We start from the raw sequence: 19,786 nt of genomic DNA, 5'->3' as shown, positions 1-19,786 counted from the left end.
ACTATCCAAAATTAGTAAGCAAAATGATCAGATATTCACAACATATAAAAAGTTTACCTTAATTATTATGTATTTTATTTTTAAATGTTAATAACATTAAAAATACATAATATATGTGTTATGGGGGAAAACAAACATAAAATTATATCATGTGATTCTAATTTTTATAGGAAAAACAAAACTAAGAAATAAATATACCTACTTCAATAATAATTATCTCCCAGACTAAGTTAAGGACCCTTTATCATATGCTATGAAGGTAATATAACCTGAGATCAGAGAAAACCTCACTAGAAGTGGCTTTGAATGAAGGAGAATAAAAGAAGATTCCTACCAGAGAAATTGTCTACCTCAGTATCATTTTATTCAAATTAAAACAGTTTTACAATCAAACTTCATTAAAAGCAGAGGAAAAATAGTATGTGTGAATTTTGGTATCCAAGGGGATACTAGAACCAGTCTCCGGGCTGATACAGAGGGATAACTGTACTTGGAAATGATTTGGGATATCTGTTTGAAAATGTTAGCAGGGGGCACCCCATTCAAAGATATAACACGTTTTAAATAAAAGTGTTTAAATAAATATTTCATTGATTCATTTTTAATGAGCATACCATCAGCCTTCTCAAAGTATTAAATGCTCAAAGTATTAAATCCTACTTTCTATTACCAGATTTTACTTTGGGACAGTAACATTACAAGATGTATAATAAGAATTACCCTTATTATTAAGCATTTTCTAAACTCCTATTGTTTCACCCATATTTTACCAGCATAGAAGAATAATTATTATACTACTGCCACAATTCACAAAATCCTTTCACCTCCGATTTTTCATGTGCTTGTCCTAACAATCATGAGATAAGCAAGCTTCATGATAATAACTGCAACTTCTACAACAACCCCAACCCCACTGTAAATGAAATACCCACTAAGAATCAGGCACTATATAAAGTATCTCATATATTTACCTCATTCAAAGTGGAATAATTACCAAAAATCTATGAAGTGGTTATCTCATCCCCATCCCAATTTTATAGATGAGGAAACTGCGGCTCAGCAATTAAAGTAATTGGCCCAGAAAGCAGATCTTTGATCCACACCCAGGTCTGTCTGAATCCTAAACCTATGCCATTTCCTTGTTCCACCCACCCTCCCCAGGAAACAGAGAATGAGAAAAAGATAATCATTTGTCTGAGTCTTATAGGCAACCGGAACCCAGAGCCTTCTAACACTTGATCTATGGTGCTTTCTACCTGGTATGTCACTTCTATAAAAAGCAAGGACACTTCCTTCCATTGGGAGTTTATAAATCATAATCTCATTAGATTATAAATAACATCATAGGGAAGCTACATGCTACATGAGGGACAGATAAGCATGGCCAAGGGAAATTTTGAGGAAGTATAACTAAATTAATACACAGGGATCAGGGTTGAAGTATTTTATAACCAATACTCAAAACAGTTAACAGCCTGGCGCAGTGGCTCACACCTGTAATCCTAACACTTTGGGAGTCAGAGATGGGAGAATCACTTGAGCCCAGGAGTTCAAAACCAACTTGGGCAACATAGTGAGAGACCTTGTCTCTATGAAAATAAAAAAACAAGAACACTTAATAAAGTTTCCAGGAGTAGCTTAGATAATCCCAGCATTGTATATTAGGAGAAGGGCTATTTTTAAATATTCTAGAATTTATAATTGGAATGCCCATAAAAATTGCCTATGAGTAGAGTCATCATTATGTCAGAAAAATTTATGATAATTATTTGGGACTCTGCTTTTGATAAGTATGTATGCTGTAACTACTTAATAAAGTCATGAAAAAAAATTTTAAAATATAAATGTTACTTACATATCGCAGTTTAGAGCTATCTGCGAATGCTGGATTAGCAATTGGAACTAGAATAAAAAATGTAAGTGTAAAAAAAGAAAAAATTAAAATATTTAAGTCACGAAACACAGAAAGTGACAGCAAAGTTAACAGCTCAGATCTTCATAAAAAGGAAATTTATACTGTACACCAAAAGTGATATTTACGAAATTACAAAGGCACTTGTATATGAATAAGATTAAAATAAAAACGAAGAACAGTACTTTTAGTTTCTCCTAACACTTTATATTCTCTAAATGACTGCCCTTACCTGATAGACACACACCAACTATAGAAAAAAGTAAACTTAATAATATCCTGGAAGCAAATGAACTTAAATTCTTTCAAGCCAATTCCCAAATGAGGGCCCACTACAGAAAACACCTCTGAACCACCATAATTCCTTTCTGAGGATGACTCCAAACACTCTGCCAACCGATGCTAAACATGAGCCAAAAGAAACAAAAAACAAAAAAAAACTCTGACAAATTCCCATGAGCTTACCAATGGACCAAGATAGTCCAAAAAGTAATATTCCCAGAGGATAGGAAAAAAATTTCTTAGAGGATTGATGTCTTCCTTCAAGGTCACAGCAGAAACCTTGCAGGTTACCAGATGACCCAGTAAAGGAACCAACACCCACAACCCATTCCACATGGGCAGTTCATTCCAGTCACTGATGAGAAGGGAAAAGGTCTTATGATATCACGTGTTTTTTTTTTTTTTTTTGAGATGGAGCTTTGCTCTTTTTGCCCAGGCTGGAGTGCAATGGCGCGATCTCAGCTCACTGCAACCTCTGGCTCCCAGGTTCAAGTGTTTCTCCTGCCTCAGCCTCCCCAGTAGCTGGGATTAGAGGAGTGCACCACCATGCCAGGCTAATTTTGTATTTTTCGTAGAGACGGGGTTTCACCATGTTGGCCAGGCTGGTTTCAAACTGCTGACCTCAGGTGATCCACCCACCTCAGCCTCCCAAAGTGCTGGGATTACAGGCATGAGCCACTGCACCTGGCCCAATTTCATATATATATATATATATATATATATATATATATTTTTTTAAGACGGAGTCTCGCTGTCGCCCAGGCTGGAGTGCAGTGGCACAATCTTGGCTCACTGCAGGCTCAGCCCCCCACCGGGGTTCACGCCATTTTCCTGCCTCAGCCTATATATTTTTTTAAAATCTTACAAGTTAACATAAAATGGAAATCTGAGTATTACAAGCAACAACAACAACAACAACAGAAAGTTCAAAATCACCATCTACTCTCATCTACTGTAAGACCTAAGGATTAAGCAGAGGATAATTTCCATAAACCTAAAATCATGATAAATCAGTTTTTTCATGGTAGTTAAATCAAATTGCTATTTTAGCACTTGTTTGAGCCTCTAAAAAACATAAATTTAAATGCATAAGTCACATCACAGAGGCCTACCAGTGGGGAATGGAGAAGCCTGGTGGCCACCTCCTGGTGACCAGCCACCACGCACAAACAGCAAAGGAGATTAAGCTTGGCTCAGGAGGTCCTCGAGCTCTTCGCAATGGAGTCGATCTGTGAGCACACTTGTTGCAAAAAAGTCATTCCAATCTTGGTCTTTCAGAAATTATAACTTATCCACTGCCAAGGAAAGAAAATAACAGAAGTATGAATGATGAGAAAGACAACTACTGGAAACACTACATGAGAAATAAACACAGAATTATGACAGCTAAGATGAGGACAAAGAAAACACGACACTGTCAAAACCAAAAATACTCCAAAGATGACACTACTTCTATTTGTCCTTCTATATTTCCCATCTCTTTATCTATCCATGGAAACTTTTTAACCACTTCAATGGAAAACTATGCTTTCAAACCAAGCAGATGTCTAAAGCAGAATTGTCCCACAACCTAGACTATAACAAAATGTAAAGTTGAATACAACTGGAGTAAAAGACAAAAGAGCCTTTGTATAAATAAATCAACCCGCAAATATTGCAAAAAGCACAAATCCCACAGTTATTAAAAAGTTCCAATAAAATTACTGTAAAAAATGATGAGGAAAACATGATAGCTAAAATCACCTGAAATGCCTACCTCCAAATCCATATACAAAAAAAGGGCAAAATCTAGGAAATGTGATACCCCCTAAAATTAACATATTTTTGGCTGATCTCAATCTTTAGACAAAACATATTATAAATATAATTTCCCAAATAACTCAAAGAAGAAAAAGGAAATAGTATTTCCCGGTAATAATTCTCTAGGTTTGCATAAATAGACCTACTTGGCAATGAAAGCACTATTATTAATATTTGGCTTCACTTTGGTCTTTAAACGTCCTTCTCCACAGGTTTTTCTGGTTGTTTTTATCGGTAATTAAGTTGACTGATATAAACCCTTAGCTGGTTTATTGAAACCTAAATATATTTTAAATTTACTTCAAATCATAGATTCTACTCTAGCCACAATGAATAATTTTCCCCAAATTGAGTTCAACAGCTTAAAATATAATTTGTTAAACAAACAAACAAAAAAAAAGTTTAAGGTATGTAAAAATTTCTGACTTTCACCCTAAATAAGATTTTCATTAGCTCAACAGAAATGTAATAATTATCCCTTAAGTATCTCCACTACCACACCATCTCCACAGTCATGAAACACCTAGTCCCATTCTCAAATGTTCTGGTCCCACCAATAGAATCCCAATCCTTCCTTGTTGTCCCCAACCCTGTGCACCTACACCTGCCATAAATGGTGGAAATTCAACCAGCTCTATGAAGGGAAGGGAGGAGACCCTCCCCCAACCCACTCTACAGGAAAACTTGCCCAGATCTATAGGAACCTCCCCACACACAAGAGGACAGGACAGCCCAGACTCAGCTGAGAAATGTCCACAGCTGGCACAAATGAATTACAGATTATTTACAATTCACATTAACACTGCTCCAAGAATATAACCAACTGTCAAGACAAAAAAAATTTAGTTATTCACATACAAATATTCCATTTCTGAATAAATTTCACATTTGTATCTGTATACAAAGAGTCTACATGTTCGATAACTCCTTTATGATCTTACCTGAAAATGCTGGTAGATGCAATATTTTTGGATCAAATTTAACTGATGGTGGTTTTTTCATTACCTGTGGTTAAAAAAAAAAAACTTTTGAGACAATTTTTAAGATGGATATCTGTCTCCTTATATGTCCCTTATATCAAATAATAAATCAATGAGGACAAAAAAAGAATGTGTAAAATTTGTTACCAAAAAGAATAAGAACGATGCCTTTTCAGATTAAAACATACATATATAGATAATAATTTATTTTCTAAAATAATTTCAATTGATATCTGTAATAAAATACAGCCTCAAAGAAAAAATTCACCCCTATCTTGGCTTACTCTTTAGATAATTTACCTCTAATTAGAAATTCAGTCATTCAACAAATATCTATTGGGTACCTGCCAAGGTAAGGCTCTATGTCAAGGGTTAAGGGGGATACAAAAATATAAAACACACAATCCTATTTTCAGAGAGCTGACATTCTGGTTGGGAAGATGAGACAAACATTTGATAAACAACAAAATATTTCACAATTGAAAAGAGGTAGGACATAACTACAGACAAAACCCTGGACAGAAAGAATTTTTTTGTAAATAGTAGTTTAGAGAATACAGCAAGCACTTTACTTGATATAGTTGAGACCGGGTTTACAGAAGAGGTAGGGGGTGGGTTGAGGTCTTGAAGAATGGTTAGAACTTTATGGTTATATCAGAGAAGACACCATTCAAGGAAGCCATAATAGCATGAACTGGAAAGTGCACAATTTATTTGAGAAATGTGAAGAAACCATGTAGTTGGATCCATGAGCTTAGGATGGCCAGATACTGCATCTTGAGACTTTTAGTTAAAAATTCAACCATCATTTCTATACCTAACTCCTGCAAAATTTCTATATGTAGTATTTTTAAAACCTTTACCAATTAAGTAACCAGCATTACCGTATTTACGGTAGTATTCTTACTAAAATGCATATTCTCATTCTAATCTCATAATCCAAATTAATAATCTCATTCTAATCATGAGAAACCCTTAGATAAGCCTAAATTAAGGGACATTCTTCAAAACACTGAACCAGTTACTCTTCAAAGTGTCAAGGACTTGAGTCATACGTTTTATAACCTGTATTACAAAAACATACAAAGGCCAGGTGCGGTGGCTCACATCTGTAATCCCAGAACTTTGGGAGGCCTAGGCAGGTGAATCATGAGGTCAGGAGTTCAAGACCAGCATGGCCAACATGGTAAAATCCCATCTCTACTAAAACTACAAAACTTAGCCATGCGCAGTGGCAGGCACCTGTAATCCTAGCTACTCAGGAGGCTGAGGCAGGAGAATAGCTTGAACCCGGTCGGCAGAGGTTGCAGGGAGCTGAGATCACACCACGACACTCCAGCCTGGGTGACAGAGTGAGACTTCATCTCAAAAAAAAAAAAAAAAAAAAAGACAAACTGTCAAGGTCATGAAAGGCAAGAAAAGTCTGAGAAATTCTGACAAAACCATGAAAGACTACGACAGACTATACGAGACTAGGGAGGCATAACAACTAACTGTAATGTGGGATCCTGAACAACAAAAAAAAAAGGACATTAGAGGCAACTGGTAGAATTCAAATAAATTTGGTAGTTTAGTTAACAGCACTATACTCATGTTTTATTTTTCCTTTTTCAGAAAGAATTCAAAAGGAGCAATCAGGGTATTGCATGACATCATTATACAGAGATATGAATCAAGTATGATGCAACTCCAACTACCACATTCTACTGCCCTCCAAAAGGAGGAACAGGTAAGGATTATCCTGCCTGACTAGCACTATACCAATGCTAATTCCCAGGTGTTGTTAACTATACTATAGACCTATAAGATGTGAACATTAAGAGCAGCTGGGCAAAACGTATACAGGAACTCTCAACTATTTTTTAACCTTCTCTCTAAGACTAAAAGTAGTTTAAAATTAAAAGTTAAACACAAAAATGTCCACTGACTAAGGCTTCCCATAAACTATCAAATATGGTTATAAGAGGAAAAAAAGAAACAAAGAATATCGTCTAAGGCAAGCTTGTGCAACCCACAGCCCATGGGCTTCATGCGGCCCAAGGCGGCTTTGAATGTGGCCCAACACAAATTCCTAAACTTTCTTAAAACATTGTAAGATGTTTTTTGCAATTTTGTTTGTTTGTGTTTTAGTTTATCAGCTATCGTTAGTGTATTTTATGTGTGACCCAAGACAATTCTTCTTCCAGTGCCGCCCAGGAAAGCCAAAAGACTGGACACCCCTGGGAAAGATATCACAAATTGTTCTAGAAAACCCACTTTGAAAATGCACCAATGCACATCAAACTTAGCATAATAAAGTTACTCTGCCACACATATGAACTCACAAAAAGGATTAGCTCCATTATGAAAAATAGCTAAATAATCTATATAAAATGCTGTCTGTCTAGAAAATAAACATGAATCCAAGAACCCTTTGGTATAAACCACAGTATTGTTCCCAATGAGATACGAAAAGACAGTCATGAATTAATACAGAAAAAGAGATTTAAAAAAGAAAAAGAAGGCTGGGCGTGGTGGCTTACACCTGTGATCCCAGCACTTTGGGAGGTGGAGGCGGGCAGATCACGAGGTCAGGAGATCAAGACCATCCTGGCTAACATGGTGAAACCCTGTCTCTACTAAAAATACAAAAAATTAGCTGGGTGTGGTGGTGGGCGCCTGTAGTCCCAGCTACTCTGGAGGCTGAGGCAGGAGAATGGTGTGAACCCAGGAGGCGGAGCTTGCAGTGAGCCAAAATCACACCACTGCATTCCAGCCTGGGTGACAGAGGGAGACTCTATCTCAAAAAAAAAAAAGTAACAGAAGCAGGAAAATTAAAATAGAGAGTAAGTAGTGGAATGTACGTTGTGGAGTTGGAAGTCAAGACAAAACACAGGGACTTAGAAATGCATCTGTTTTTTAAAGTAAATACTCATTTTCCCCTAGCAATAAAGTATTATATTCCAAAAGGCAAGAAGCAAAAAAACTCACAGTGGTTTAGAAGTACATTGTGAACCGTGACTCCTCCAGCTCCCATAGTGTCTCCTCACCATCTCCCATGCAGTCTTAACAACCTGTGAGAGGGCAGGGCTTCCGTGTGATCTGCCTGCCCAGCCCAGCCTGGTGAGCAGTGCCCTCTGACTGCTTCTGCCTTCAAAATACGTCAGAGACTAGAATACTTAGAGTGATTCACATTAGTGCAGATGGAGAAACGATGGGACTGAGAGCTAAGGTCTGAGGTCAAGAGGCTGGCAACCCCTCCGTGGCATGTGGAAGAAAGCAGTAGTGAGAGGCAGAGCTGACTCATTCAAAACAGAGGGGAGAAAACTTAGAACTCCAGTGAAGTGGAAGTGAAGGCAGAGGAAAGCGTTGCAGACAGAGCGGGACCTGGAAATGCAGACATGCAGCACAAATGAAACAGAAGCAGACAAGAGAAAAGGAAAGATTAGACAGTAAATAATATTCTGAATGAAAATCTCATGCAGATTTCAGATCTCAGTAAAGTCTACAACTCAGTTGTTAGAGTGCTTTCTGTACCCTTGGATTGTCATTAATGGGGGTGACAACAAGATCTGAGTCCATGTAGATAAGCTCTCTCTCATCTGGGATTCCAGGTCCTGCTGACTCAGGTGTCCACTTGTAATCTGAAATGAGAACAAAAGAACAAAAATTAGACTTTGTTTCTGTGACTAATATAGAGCTTTAAAACACTGAACTAACAAGATGCTGAGGAAGACACCACTGTAAAATGTCACCTATATCAATGTACTTCAACTGCTATTCAAGACAGTTGCAGTCTCACTTAATTTTCACAAAAATCCTAAACTGTACATACCATCATTTCCATTTTACAGATAGAAATATAAAACTCTGAGAAAGTAACTGAATTGCTCATGTTACCATTAAGCCTGGCCAGGACTAGAAAAAAGATCTTTACAATTCAATGTTCTAAACTGTGATGAGGCAAACTGGTTTTTCGATTATCAGCATGGGTTTTTTTTGTTTTGTTTTGTTTTGTTTTTTTAGGGATGGAGTCTCACTCTGTCACATAGGCTGGAAGGCAGTGGTGCAACCCTGGCTCACTGCAACCTCTGTCTCCCGGGTTCAAGTGATTCTCCTGCCTCAGCCTCCTAAGTAGTGGAATTATGGGTGCACGCCACCATGCCCAGCTAATTTTTTTTTTTTTTGAGACAGAGTCTTGCTCTGTCACCAGGCTAGAGTGCAGTGGCACGATCTTGGCTCACCAGAACCACCGTCTCCTGGGTTCAAGTCATTCTCCTGGCTCTGCCTCTTGAGTAGCTGGGACGAGGTTTCACCACGTTGGCCAGGCTGGTCTCAAACTCCTGGCCTTAGGTGATCCGACTGCCTCGGCCTCCCAAAGTGCTGGGATTATAGGTGTGAGCCACTGCACCCGACCCATGGCTTTATTTTTCATTCATAGAATGCTAATCAATTTATTTCTGCTTTACAGAATATTCAATGTGAAGTTGAAACTGTAACATAAAAAAATTTTCAGACTTAAATACAGAACGGTTACCTAAGTGTTAAACCTCAATTATTTATTAAGCCTCGTAAGAGTTGATACATAATAAAATGAATCACCATTCACCATCAGTTATTCCTTTGAGATGGTACTTTGTGCTCTATTTAAACATAATTTGTATTCCTAGGGCTATGCCCCAGTATTTCCCATCAGAAAAAAAAAAAAAAAGAGGATTTATGCTTAAGAACCTTAAAAGATAAAGGAACAGAGTTAGCTAAGAAAATTCCTGGAAACCCAATGTGCCCCTTGCAACTCAGATGAAAGATATAAGAAAACATACAAACAGGCTGGGCACGGTGGCTCAAGCTTGTAATCCCAGCACTTTGGGAGGCTGAGGTGGGCAGATCACAATGTCAGGAGTTCAAGACCAGCCTGACCAACATGGTGAAACACTATCTCTACTAAAAATACAAAAATTAGCTGGGGGTGGTGGCATGCACCTGTAATCCCAGCTATTCAGGAGGCTGAGACAGGAGAATCACTTGAACCCAGGAAGCGGAGGTTGCAGTGAGTTGAGATTGTGCCACTGCACCAATTAAAAAAATTATATGCAAAAATTAATTTCCTATAGGTAAATTGAATGTAGGCACAAATGCCAAGTTATAAGAAATAGCCCACTCACAACAGCAAAAATATATATAACAAAATGTTCAGGAATAAACTAAATGATCAATAATTGCAATGAGATCATGATCATTAAACGAAAATAATCATTATAAAATTATAATCTCTTCTTTCAAAGTGAACACATTATGTATAAAAACAGAAGTAATGATATCAAAATGTATGAGATGTATGAGGTTACAGTGAACTATGATCATGCCACTGCACTCCAGCCTGAGCAACAGGCTTTTAAAAAAAAAAATGTAATCGCTGTTTAACTGGGAATTTCATCGTAAACAATTTTTCTATTGTCTTTTTCCTCTTTTATATTTTACAAGTTTTTTACAATTATATATGTTTTGTAATAGAATAAAAAGTATCATTTAAAAATTATAAAACATAAGGCCAACACAGTGGCTCACACCTGTAATCCCAGCTCTTTGGGAGGCCAAGGCGGGCAGATCACATGAGTCCAGGAGTCTGAGACTAGCCTGGGCAACATGGGGAAACCTCTACGAAAAATACAAAAAATTAGCCATGCATGGTGGCGCACACCTGTAGTCGCAGCTACTCAGGAGGCTGAGATGAGAGACTCACCTAAGCCCAAGAAGTTCAGGCTGCAATGAGCCATGATCCTGCCACTCCACTCCACCCTGGGTGACAGGAGTGACGCTCTGTCTCAAAAATAAATAAATACTGAGATATATATGTAAAATAAACTACCTTAGGTATTCACATTATTGATTATATTTTCTCAATAGAATGATTATATATTCCTCTTTATAACCATCTGCCAGAAGAGCTTCAACATCTATGGCATTTCAGAATGAATTTTTTTTTTTTTTTTTTTTTTTTTTGAGATGGAGTCTAACTCTGTCGCCCAGGCTGGAGTGCAGTGGCGCGATCTCGCCTCACCGCAACCTCCACCTCCCAGGTTCACACCATTCTCCTGCCTCAGCCTCTTGTGTAGCTGGGACTACAGGCGCCCACCACCACACCCAGCTAATTTTTTGTATCTTTAGTAGAGATGGGGTTTCACTGTGTTAGCCAGGATGGTCTCCATCTCCTGACCTTGTGATTTGCCCTCCTCAGTCTCCCTCAGTGCTTGGATTACAGGTGTGAGCCACCGTGCCCGGCCCAGAATAAATTTTTAAATTTACATTGATTTTCTATTTCACATAACCAAAAAATTAGCACAGTGAGATTTTATTATAACCTATTTATACTAAAGTTCAAAGCAGAAATAAGCTTCACATGGTCCAAATACACTTCACATTACATCAAAACTAGTTAAAAACTAAAAGCAATTATATTTGTCAAGCAATAAGTAGCATAAAAATAACTTAGAATTAATTCAAAGTAGGTCTGCATTCAACACAACTATGATTGAAAGAAATTAAAGTAAGACCTAAATAAGTACAAATACATCCTGTGTTCATGGAGGAAAACTTAATATTGTTAAAATGGCAGTACTTCCTAAGTTCATCTACATAGTCAATGCAACTCTGATTAAAATCCCAGCTGGCTCCTTTGCAGAAACTGACAAGCTGATCTTAAAATTCATATGGAAATGCAAGTGACCCAGAACAGCCAAACCCACCTTAAAAAACTTTCTGGAGGATTCATACTTTCTGATTTCAAAGCTTACTAAACAGCTACAGTAATCAAGAGTGTGCTACTGGTATAAGGACAGATGAAGAGATGAAAGAATAGAATCCAGAAATAAACTTTCACATATACAGTCAATTGATCTTCAGTAAGGGTTCCAAGACAATTCAATGGGGAAAGAATAAGCTTTTCAACAGATAGTTCTGAGATAACTGGATGTCTAGGTGCAAACAATGAAGCTATACCCCCTAATTCATGCCACATGCAAAAATTAACTCAAATGGATAAAAGAGCTCAATATAAGAGATATTGACAAAACTATAAAACTCATAGAAAAAAACATAGACAGAAACCTTTGTGACCTTGGTGTAGCAATGTTTTTTTAGATATTACACCAAAAGCACAAGGAGCAAAAAAACACAAATGAAGAAAGATAAATTGGACTATATCAAAATTTAAAATCTTTGTGCTTCAAAGGACACCATCAAGAAAGAAAAAAAGACAATCCAGAAAAAGGGAGAAAATTGTTATAACTCCTATCTAGAATATGTAAAAAAATTCTTACAACGAAATAATAAAGAGATACATAACCCACTTAAAAATAGGTTAAATTTTGGAATAAATATTTCCCCAAAGAAAATAGACAAATGGCCAATAAACACATAAAAAGATACTCAACAACATTAGCCATCACGTAAATGCAAATCAAAACCACTAAGACATAGAAATTCACACCTACTAGCTGGGCGCAGTGACTCACACCTGTAATCCAAATACTTTGGGAGGCGGAGACAAGTGGATCATTTGAGGTCAGGAGTTCGAGACCAGCATGGCCAACATGGTGAAACCCCGTCTCTACTAAAAATACAAAAATTAGCCAGCTGGTAGTGGTGCATGCCTATAATCCCAGCTACTCGGAAGGCTGAGGCTGAGGCAGAAGAATTGCTTGAGCCTGGGAGATGGAGGTTGCAGTGAGCCAAGATCATGCCACTGCACTCCAGACTGGGCAACAGTCAGACCCTGTCTCAATCAATCAATCAATCAATGGAATCTCACACCTGCTAGATGTGAAATAGGATGGCGATCATGAGAAAGACAGGCAATGCAAAACTATTCACAATAGCCAACAGGTGGATGCAACCCAAGCATTCATCAACAGATGAAAAGATAACAAGGCGTATTAAATACATACAAGGGAATATTATTCAGCCTTAAAAACAAATGAAATTCTGGCACATGCTACAACATGGATGAACGTTAAAGACATTATGCTAAGTGAAATAAGCCAGGCACAAAAGGACAAATACTATATGAGACCACTTATGCCAGCAGTCCCCAAACTTTTTGGCATCAGGAACCAGTTTTGCAGAAGACAATTTTTCCACAGACAAGGTTGTGGGAGATGATTTTGGGATGATTCAAGGACATTGCATTTATTGTGCATTTTATTTCTATTATTATTACATTGTAACATATAAGGAAATAATTGTACAACTCACTATAATATAGAATCAGGGCTGGGCACAGTGGCTGACGCCTGTAATCCCAGCATTTTGGGAGGCCAAGGTGGGCAGATCATGAGGTCAGGAGATCGAGACCATCCTGGCTAACACGGTGAAACCCCGTCTCTACAAAAAAATACAAAAAATTGTCGGGGCGTGGTGGCTGGCCCCTGTAGTCCCAGCTACTCACGAGGCTGAGGCAGGAGAATGCCGTGAACCTGGGAGGCGGAGCTTGCAGTGAGCCCAGATTGCGCCACTGCACTCCAGCCTGGGTGACAGAGCAAGACTCCCTCTCAAAAAAAAAAAAAAAAAAAGACTACAAATGATAAGCAACATAGAATAGATATTTAAGGAAAGGCTTTGAAGAGGAAAATAAGATCAAAATAAACTAAAAAAATTATTACAGAACAAAGAGATTCTAGGGAGAAGACAAAAGAGTATCAAAATCACTTTGTAAAGATACTTGTGAATACATTACATGTATAAAACAAAACAGAGGCCGGGCGCGGTGGCTCACGCCTGTAATCCCAGCACTTTGGGAGGCTAAGGCGGGCGGATCATGAGGTCAGAAGATCAAGACCATTCTGACTAACATGGTGAAACCGCGTCTCTACTAAAAAAATCCGTCTCTACTAAAAACACAAAAGTTAGCTAGGCGTGGTGGCGGGCGCCTGTAATCTCAGCTACTCTGGAGGCTGAGGCAGGAGAATCGCTTTAACCAGTGGACTGTCAAGAGAGGTAGGCTGCAGCAAGCCGAGATCGCGCCACTGCACTCCAGCCTGGGCGACAGAGTGAGTGAGACTCTGTCTCAACAAAAAGAAAAAAAGAAAGAAAACTTTTTCTTGAGAGAGAGAGAGAAGTCTCGCTCTTCTCCCCCGGGTTTGAGTGCAACGGCTCGATCTCAGCTCACTGCAACCTCCGCCTCCTGGGTTCAAACCATTCTCCTGCCTCTGCCTCCCAAATAGCTGGGATTAAGTCGCCTGCCAACACGACCGGCTAATTTTTCTATTTTTTAGTAGAGACGGGTTTCAGCATGTTGGCCAGGCTGGTCTCCAGCTCCTGACCTCAAGTGATCAACCCGGTTGGCCTCCCAAAGTGCTGGGATTACAGGCGTGAGCCACTACGCCCCGCCAAAAAACCGAAAATCTTAAAGGTCTTTCCCCTTCCCCGCCTGGGCTCCAACAACTCGGGAGTCGCCCTGCCCCGCCCTGTCGCGGTCCCCAGAGCAGGTGGGCTCACTGACGGCGACCATGGGTCCCAAGAGGGCTCCGGCAGCCGCGGGCTCCCACCTCGAAGCGCAGCGACAGGGGCCGAGAGGGGCCAGCAGCCCCCAAGCCAGCCCCGCGCTAGGAGTTGGAGAGACGCGCCCTCCGCCTTCTCCCACCCAAGCCTGGAGCAGTGCCCGGCGGGCTAGTTGCGGGAGAAAGGAGCGGGGAACTGGGGCCTCCCTGGGGCAGGTTCCCCTTTGTCCTGGGACTCTGGGCACCCGCTTTCCGCCCTCGCCCTGCCCCGCGAGGCCGCCACCCGGCGACTCACCTTGATGTTGCGGTGGAGCGTGAGCCGCGGCTGTGGCTCCTGGTTCTCGTGGAAGATAGAGGCCGGCAACTTCAGTTTGGCCTTGAACGCTGACAGGGACATCTTTCCCTCATCTCAGGCGGGAGGGGCGCGGAAAAGGAGCCTGTCCCGAGCCGCTGTCATGGCCGCGACCACCCGGCGGGGCCCCCGGCCGAGCTCTCGCGGCTCCACCTCTCCCCGCGGCGGTGACCCTCGTGGGAGCGCTGCTGGAAAATGGCAAGGGACACCGAGGACTTGGCGGGAGCTGTGTGGCGGCCTGGGGGGCTGCTCCCTTTATAACCGACTCCACCGACAGGAGGCGCGGCTCCGTCAAGCCGCAGCTTAAAAGGGCAACAGCACCAGCGCCCCCGCTACCGCCTGGGAAAGGGCTGCCCCTACCCCGCCCTGGTCCTCGTGGCCCCTCACCTCTTACCCCTCACCCCTCACCCCTCAACCCGGCGCACCCTGCGTGTGCGCGCTCCCGGCTGCCCCCTCCTCTCTTGACCCAGCACCTTTCTGCCCGACCCATCTGGTCCCTTCTTCACACTCGCGACTGGGCGCCACAACCACTAAATCTGTGTGTGTGTGTGTGTGTGTGTGTGTGTGTGTGTGTCCCTGTCCCAAGGGGGCGTGGCTCACGCCTGTAATCCCACCACTTTGGGAGGCTAAGGCCGGCGGATCAGGAGGTCAGGAGAGAAGACCATCCTGGCTAACACGGTAAAACCCCGTCTCTACCAAAAAAAATACAAAAAAATTAGCCGGGTGTGCTGACAGACGCCTGTAGTCCCAGCTACTTGGGAGGCTGAGGCAGGAGAATGGCATGAACCCGGGAGGTGGAGCTTGCAGTGAGCTGAGATCGCGCCACTGCACTCCGGCCTGGGCGACAGAGCAAGACATAGCAAAAAAAAAAAAAAAAAAAAAAAAAAAAAGAAAACTAAACCTCAAAGGATCACTAGTGGTCAGCAATTATATGCAAATAAATAGGAAAACGTACTAAAAATGGATAAATTTCCAGACACATCTAACCTACCAAGATTGAACCATGATGAAACCCAAAACCTGAACAAACTGATAACAAATAATGGGATCAAAGTGGTAATAAAAAGTCTCCCAGCAAAGAAAAGCCTGGGACCTGATGATTCACTGCTGAATTCTAGCAAACATTTAAACAAGAACTAATACCAACCTTACCCAAATGATTCCAAAAATAGAGAAGGAGGGAATACTTGCAAACTCATTCTACAAGGCTAACATTATCCTGATACCAAAATCAAAGATACAAACAAAAAAAGAAAACTACAGGCCAATATCACTGATGAATACTGATGCAAAACTCCTCAATAAAATATTAGCTAACAGAATTCCACAACACATTAAAGTTGGGCTGCAGTGTCCCAGGTTCACTCAACCCTTCCCGTTTTCGTCTCTGTGTGTGTCTACTTTGCCGTGTTCCCAGGTGGCAGCGGTGGTGGCAGTGTTGGTGCATGGGCCTCCCAGGACAAGGGGAAAGTGAGTATGCCCTTTTCTTGCCCCTTGCCAGGCGTCTGCAGCCTGGCACAAGCTCTGGCCAGGTCTCCAGGCAGGGGACCTGGAGATGTTCTTTTCCAATTTCTGGATTTGTAACTTGAGGCAAATTCTGGGCACTAGAGTCAGAACTAAGATGAGACTGAATCAGGGGAGTCTGGGGTCCTGAGAGGCAGAGACCTGAAACTGTCTAGAGCGTGTGGGGAGCTGGGTGCATGTTCAGGCCAGTTGCTTCTCTCTGTGCCTCAATGTTCCAGGTACCCTTGGAGGGGCTGAGATCCTAGGGATTCCTGGAGCCTGGCTGCATGGCCTGGCCACTTTGATGCCCTTGTGTTCTCCATGACAGGACAACAAGGCCGAGGAGAATGGCTCCGACAGCTTCATGCGCTCCATGGACCCACAGCTGGAGCGGCAAATGGAAACCACCCAGAACCTGGTGGACTCCTACATGGCCATTGTCTACAAGACCATGTGGGACCTCATGGTTGGTGTCACGCCCAAGACCATCATGCACGTCATGATCAACAACGTGCATGCACCGCCTCATAGGGGCAGGCGGCTCCTGTGGCACTGGAGATGCAGGTGGCCATGTTGGCCTGGGGGAGATGCTGACCAGCCCTATGGGACCAGGTCCAGGGAGGGAGGCACGGTCCACAGCAGAGCTGTCTCATAGAAATATAACGTGGGACTGGGGACAGTGGCCCATGCCTGTAATCCCAGCACTTTGGGAGGCCAAGGCAGGAGGATAGCTTGAGCCCAGAAGTTTGAGACCAGCCTTGGCAAAATAGTGAGACCTGGTCTCTACACAAATATTTTAAAAATAGCTGGGCTTGGTGGTGGCACGTGCCTATAGTCCTAGCTACTTGACAGGCTGACATTGGAGGGTCACTTTGAGCCCAAGAGTTTGAGACTGCAGTGAGTGGTGATCTCACCCACTGTACTCCAGCCTAGCGACACAGCGAGATCCTATCTCCAAAAACTTTTTTTTAAAAACACTGAGTAGGCAGGTGTCCTGTTGGCATGATAGGTCCTGGGTCCCCTCCCAGATCTGTGACCTTGGACAGGTGACTTTTCCTCTGGACCTCAGTGTCCACATCTGAGTGAGAAAAGGGCGGTGGGGAGGCATATCTTGGAGTCTAAGCGGTGTAGAAGCAGCATGTGAAAAGCCATACTCAGGGCTCCAAGTCCAGCACAGTGTCCAGCACAGGCATCAGGGCAGCACAGGCATCAGGTCCCAACCTCCTTCCCTCTTTGCCCTCTCTCAGACCAAGGAGTTCATGTGATCAGAGTTGCTGTCCAACCTGTACCTGCATGGGAACCAGAACACTCTGATGGAGGAGTTGGCAGAGCAGGCACAGTGGCGTGATGAGATGCTGCACATGCACCACGTGCTGAAGGAGGTGCTCAGCATCATCGGTGACATCAGCACAACCACCATCAGCATGCACACGGGGACCCGTGGACAACTCCTGGCTGCAGGTGCAGAGCGTCCTTGCCAGACGCAGGTAGCAGGGCTGGCCCCCATGGCCTCAAAGCTCCCCAGCCCCCATGGCTGAGCCTGGGGCCTCTTGGAACAGGCTCCGTGCCCAAGCTGGCAGTTGTGGGTGCTCTCAGGAGCCGTCAGGGAGCTCGTGGTTTATGGTGTAAGGGCTGAGAGCTTGGAGGGGGTTGTGTGTGGGGCTGTACTCTGAGGTGGCCAGAGGCCCAGGAATGTCATCCTGGGCATGCCGTACCTGTTGTGCTGTCTGAGCCATGCTGCCAGGGTGGGGCATCCAGCTCCCAGCCTGGATGCCTTGGAGTGCTGAGAGCCAAATCCACTGCAGAGCAGGGGTGATAGGGTCCCACCTCCTCTATCTGTCAGCAAAACAGTGTGATCTAGGAGAAAACCTCGAGAGCCCCATACACATGGTCAACCCAAAACACACCTCACAGGTCACATAGGGGCACACAGCCCCCTTCCCTCCCTCCCACGTACCATCATAGCTGCTAGCATGGCACTGAAGGCAGGGTCCCTGGGCCCCACTGAAGCACGACCACCAGCCAGCAGGCTCACGCACCTTGGCTTGTTGCTCCTAGAGGTCGGCCCTGCTCTTCAGCCAAGGGGACCACAGTGCCTGCTGGCCCAGCTGAGCTCTGCCCAGCAAGCCCACCCACCTCCCTTGCCATGGTCTCCCTCTTCTTTTCCTAGGAGGAAGGACCCTGCCTCACCTTTGGGACCTGCAAGCCCCAAGAAGCTGAGGCTCCCCTCTTAGACTTATAAGTCTATAGCCAGTGGCACCCGGCTGCCTGACCACCCTGCCTCCCCCAGGGTCCCTTCAGAGGGTCCTGAGCTTTCTGACCACCCAGAGGGGGCTCTGGTGATCACTCCAACCATCCATCCCATTTAGCTTCATCATCCTTGTTCGAGCAATGTTCCTTCTGTCAGGCCTGGTGGCTGTTGCGTTGGGCTCCCCAAGGTGAGAGGTGGCCCTGGACCAGTTGGTTGGAAGACAACTTGGAAGACAAGTTGGTTGGTGGCCAGAGAAGAGGGAAGCCCAAGGGGGCTGAGCATTGGTCTGACCTGTGGGTACACTGCCTGGGTGCAATGGAAGAGGACAGCATGTGTGGGGTGGGGAGGGCTGCCACAGTCCCCAGGCACTACCTGTGAAGCTCTGGCTCCTCCCTCCATCTTCCTCCCCTTTCCCTTCCAGCCCCTCTTTTCCAGGAACCTTGCCACACCTGCACCTGCGCCCTCCCCTCCCTGGCCCTCCCACAGCTGCTGTGGCACACCTGTGCTCTGCACTTGCCTCACCAGCTCTCTGCTCGCTTTTCTCTCTCCTGTTTTCTCTCTGCTTTCTCTCCAACTGCCAGCCGATCAGGTCAGGCAAGTCCATCCCGTCCTGAGAGCCCCAGGCCCCCCTTTGACCTCTAAACAGATCCCTCCTCTTCTCAGAGGCCTCCCTTTCCAAGCCTGCCTGGGTGGCTGTTCTGTGACTTGGCAGTGGCTCCCCCAGCCCCAAAGCCAGCCCCCTTCATCTGTGACTTAGTCTGTTGTAGTGGTGAGCTGACACATCCAGGTGTGACCGTTGTGAAAACTTGTGCCCCCCTCTGTGGTATGCCCCTGCATTGTTCTATAAATATCTGTAAATACCCATACACACACACGCACACACACACACACCCCTCTACACCTACACGTGGCCAACCGCCTCACCTCTAGTGCTGGGAATCCATCACCGTGTTGTCCTCTTGGAGTTTTGTGGCCCAACAAGAGAAAGCTGTCCCCTGACATTGCCCCTCCGAAGTGCACCACCTCCAGTGAGCCTCCCTGTCATGCCCGGCCTATGGAGAGTCAGCCCCCGCCATCCCTCCCATCCCCCCACCAAGCATGGGAGTGCTGTGAAGGCAGCTGTGTGTCCTGACAGTCTCTACCCGTCCTACTGTCCCTTGGCTGAGAATCAAACCCATTTCTGGATGATGGGGAAGTGTGTCCTCTGCTGGCTGTGTTCTCTGTGGAGCT

The 19,786-nt window shown here is 43.5% G+C and overlaps 1 protein-coding gene and 1 non-coding gene across 2 annotated transcripts in view; one reads left to right on the top strand and one right to left on the bottom strand.

Annotated features, from left to right (window-relative positions):
- LOC134738364 (putative GED domain-containing protein DNM1P46) overlaps window positions 1-17,699 on the top strand; it is an 88,028-nt gene extending 70,329 nt beyond the window's left edge. The window contains exons 3-4 of the mRNA XM_063653145.1: window positions 16,634-16,838; window positions 17,553-17,699. Of these exons, the coding sequence (XP_063509215.1) occupies window positions 16,634-16,838; window positions 17,553-17,653 (306 nt within the window). The 3' untranslated portion in view covers window positions 17,654-17,699. The remainder of the gene's footprint in view (window positions 1-16,633; window positions 16,839-17,552) is intronic.
- LOC134738402 (U8 small nucleolar RNA) lies at window positions 6,595-6,726 on the bottom strand. The gene has a single exon (XR_010124104.1). It is a non-coding gene; the product is annotated as a U8 small nucleolar RNA (small nucleolar RNA).
- Window positions 17,700-19,786: the final 2,087 nt, after the last annotated feature.

This window comes from Pongo pygmaeus, chromosome 16 (assembly GCF_028885625.2).
Source record: "Pongo pygmaeus isolate AG05252 chromosome 16, NHGRI_mPonPyg2-v2.0_pri, whole genome shotgun sequence".
In the NCBI taxonomy this organism is placed as follows: domain Eukaryota; kingdom Metazoa; phylum Chordata; class Mammalia; order Primates; family Hominidae; genus Pongo; species Pongo pygmaeus.
Note: the sequence above shows the minus strand (reverse complement) of the source record. Positions and strands in the feature narration are given on the sequence as shown.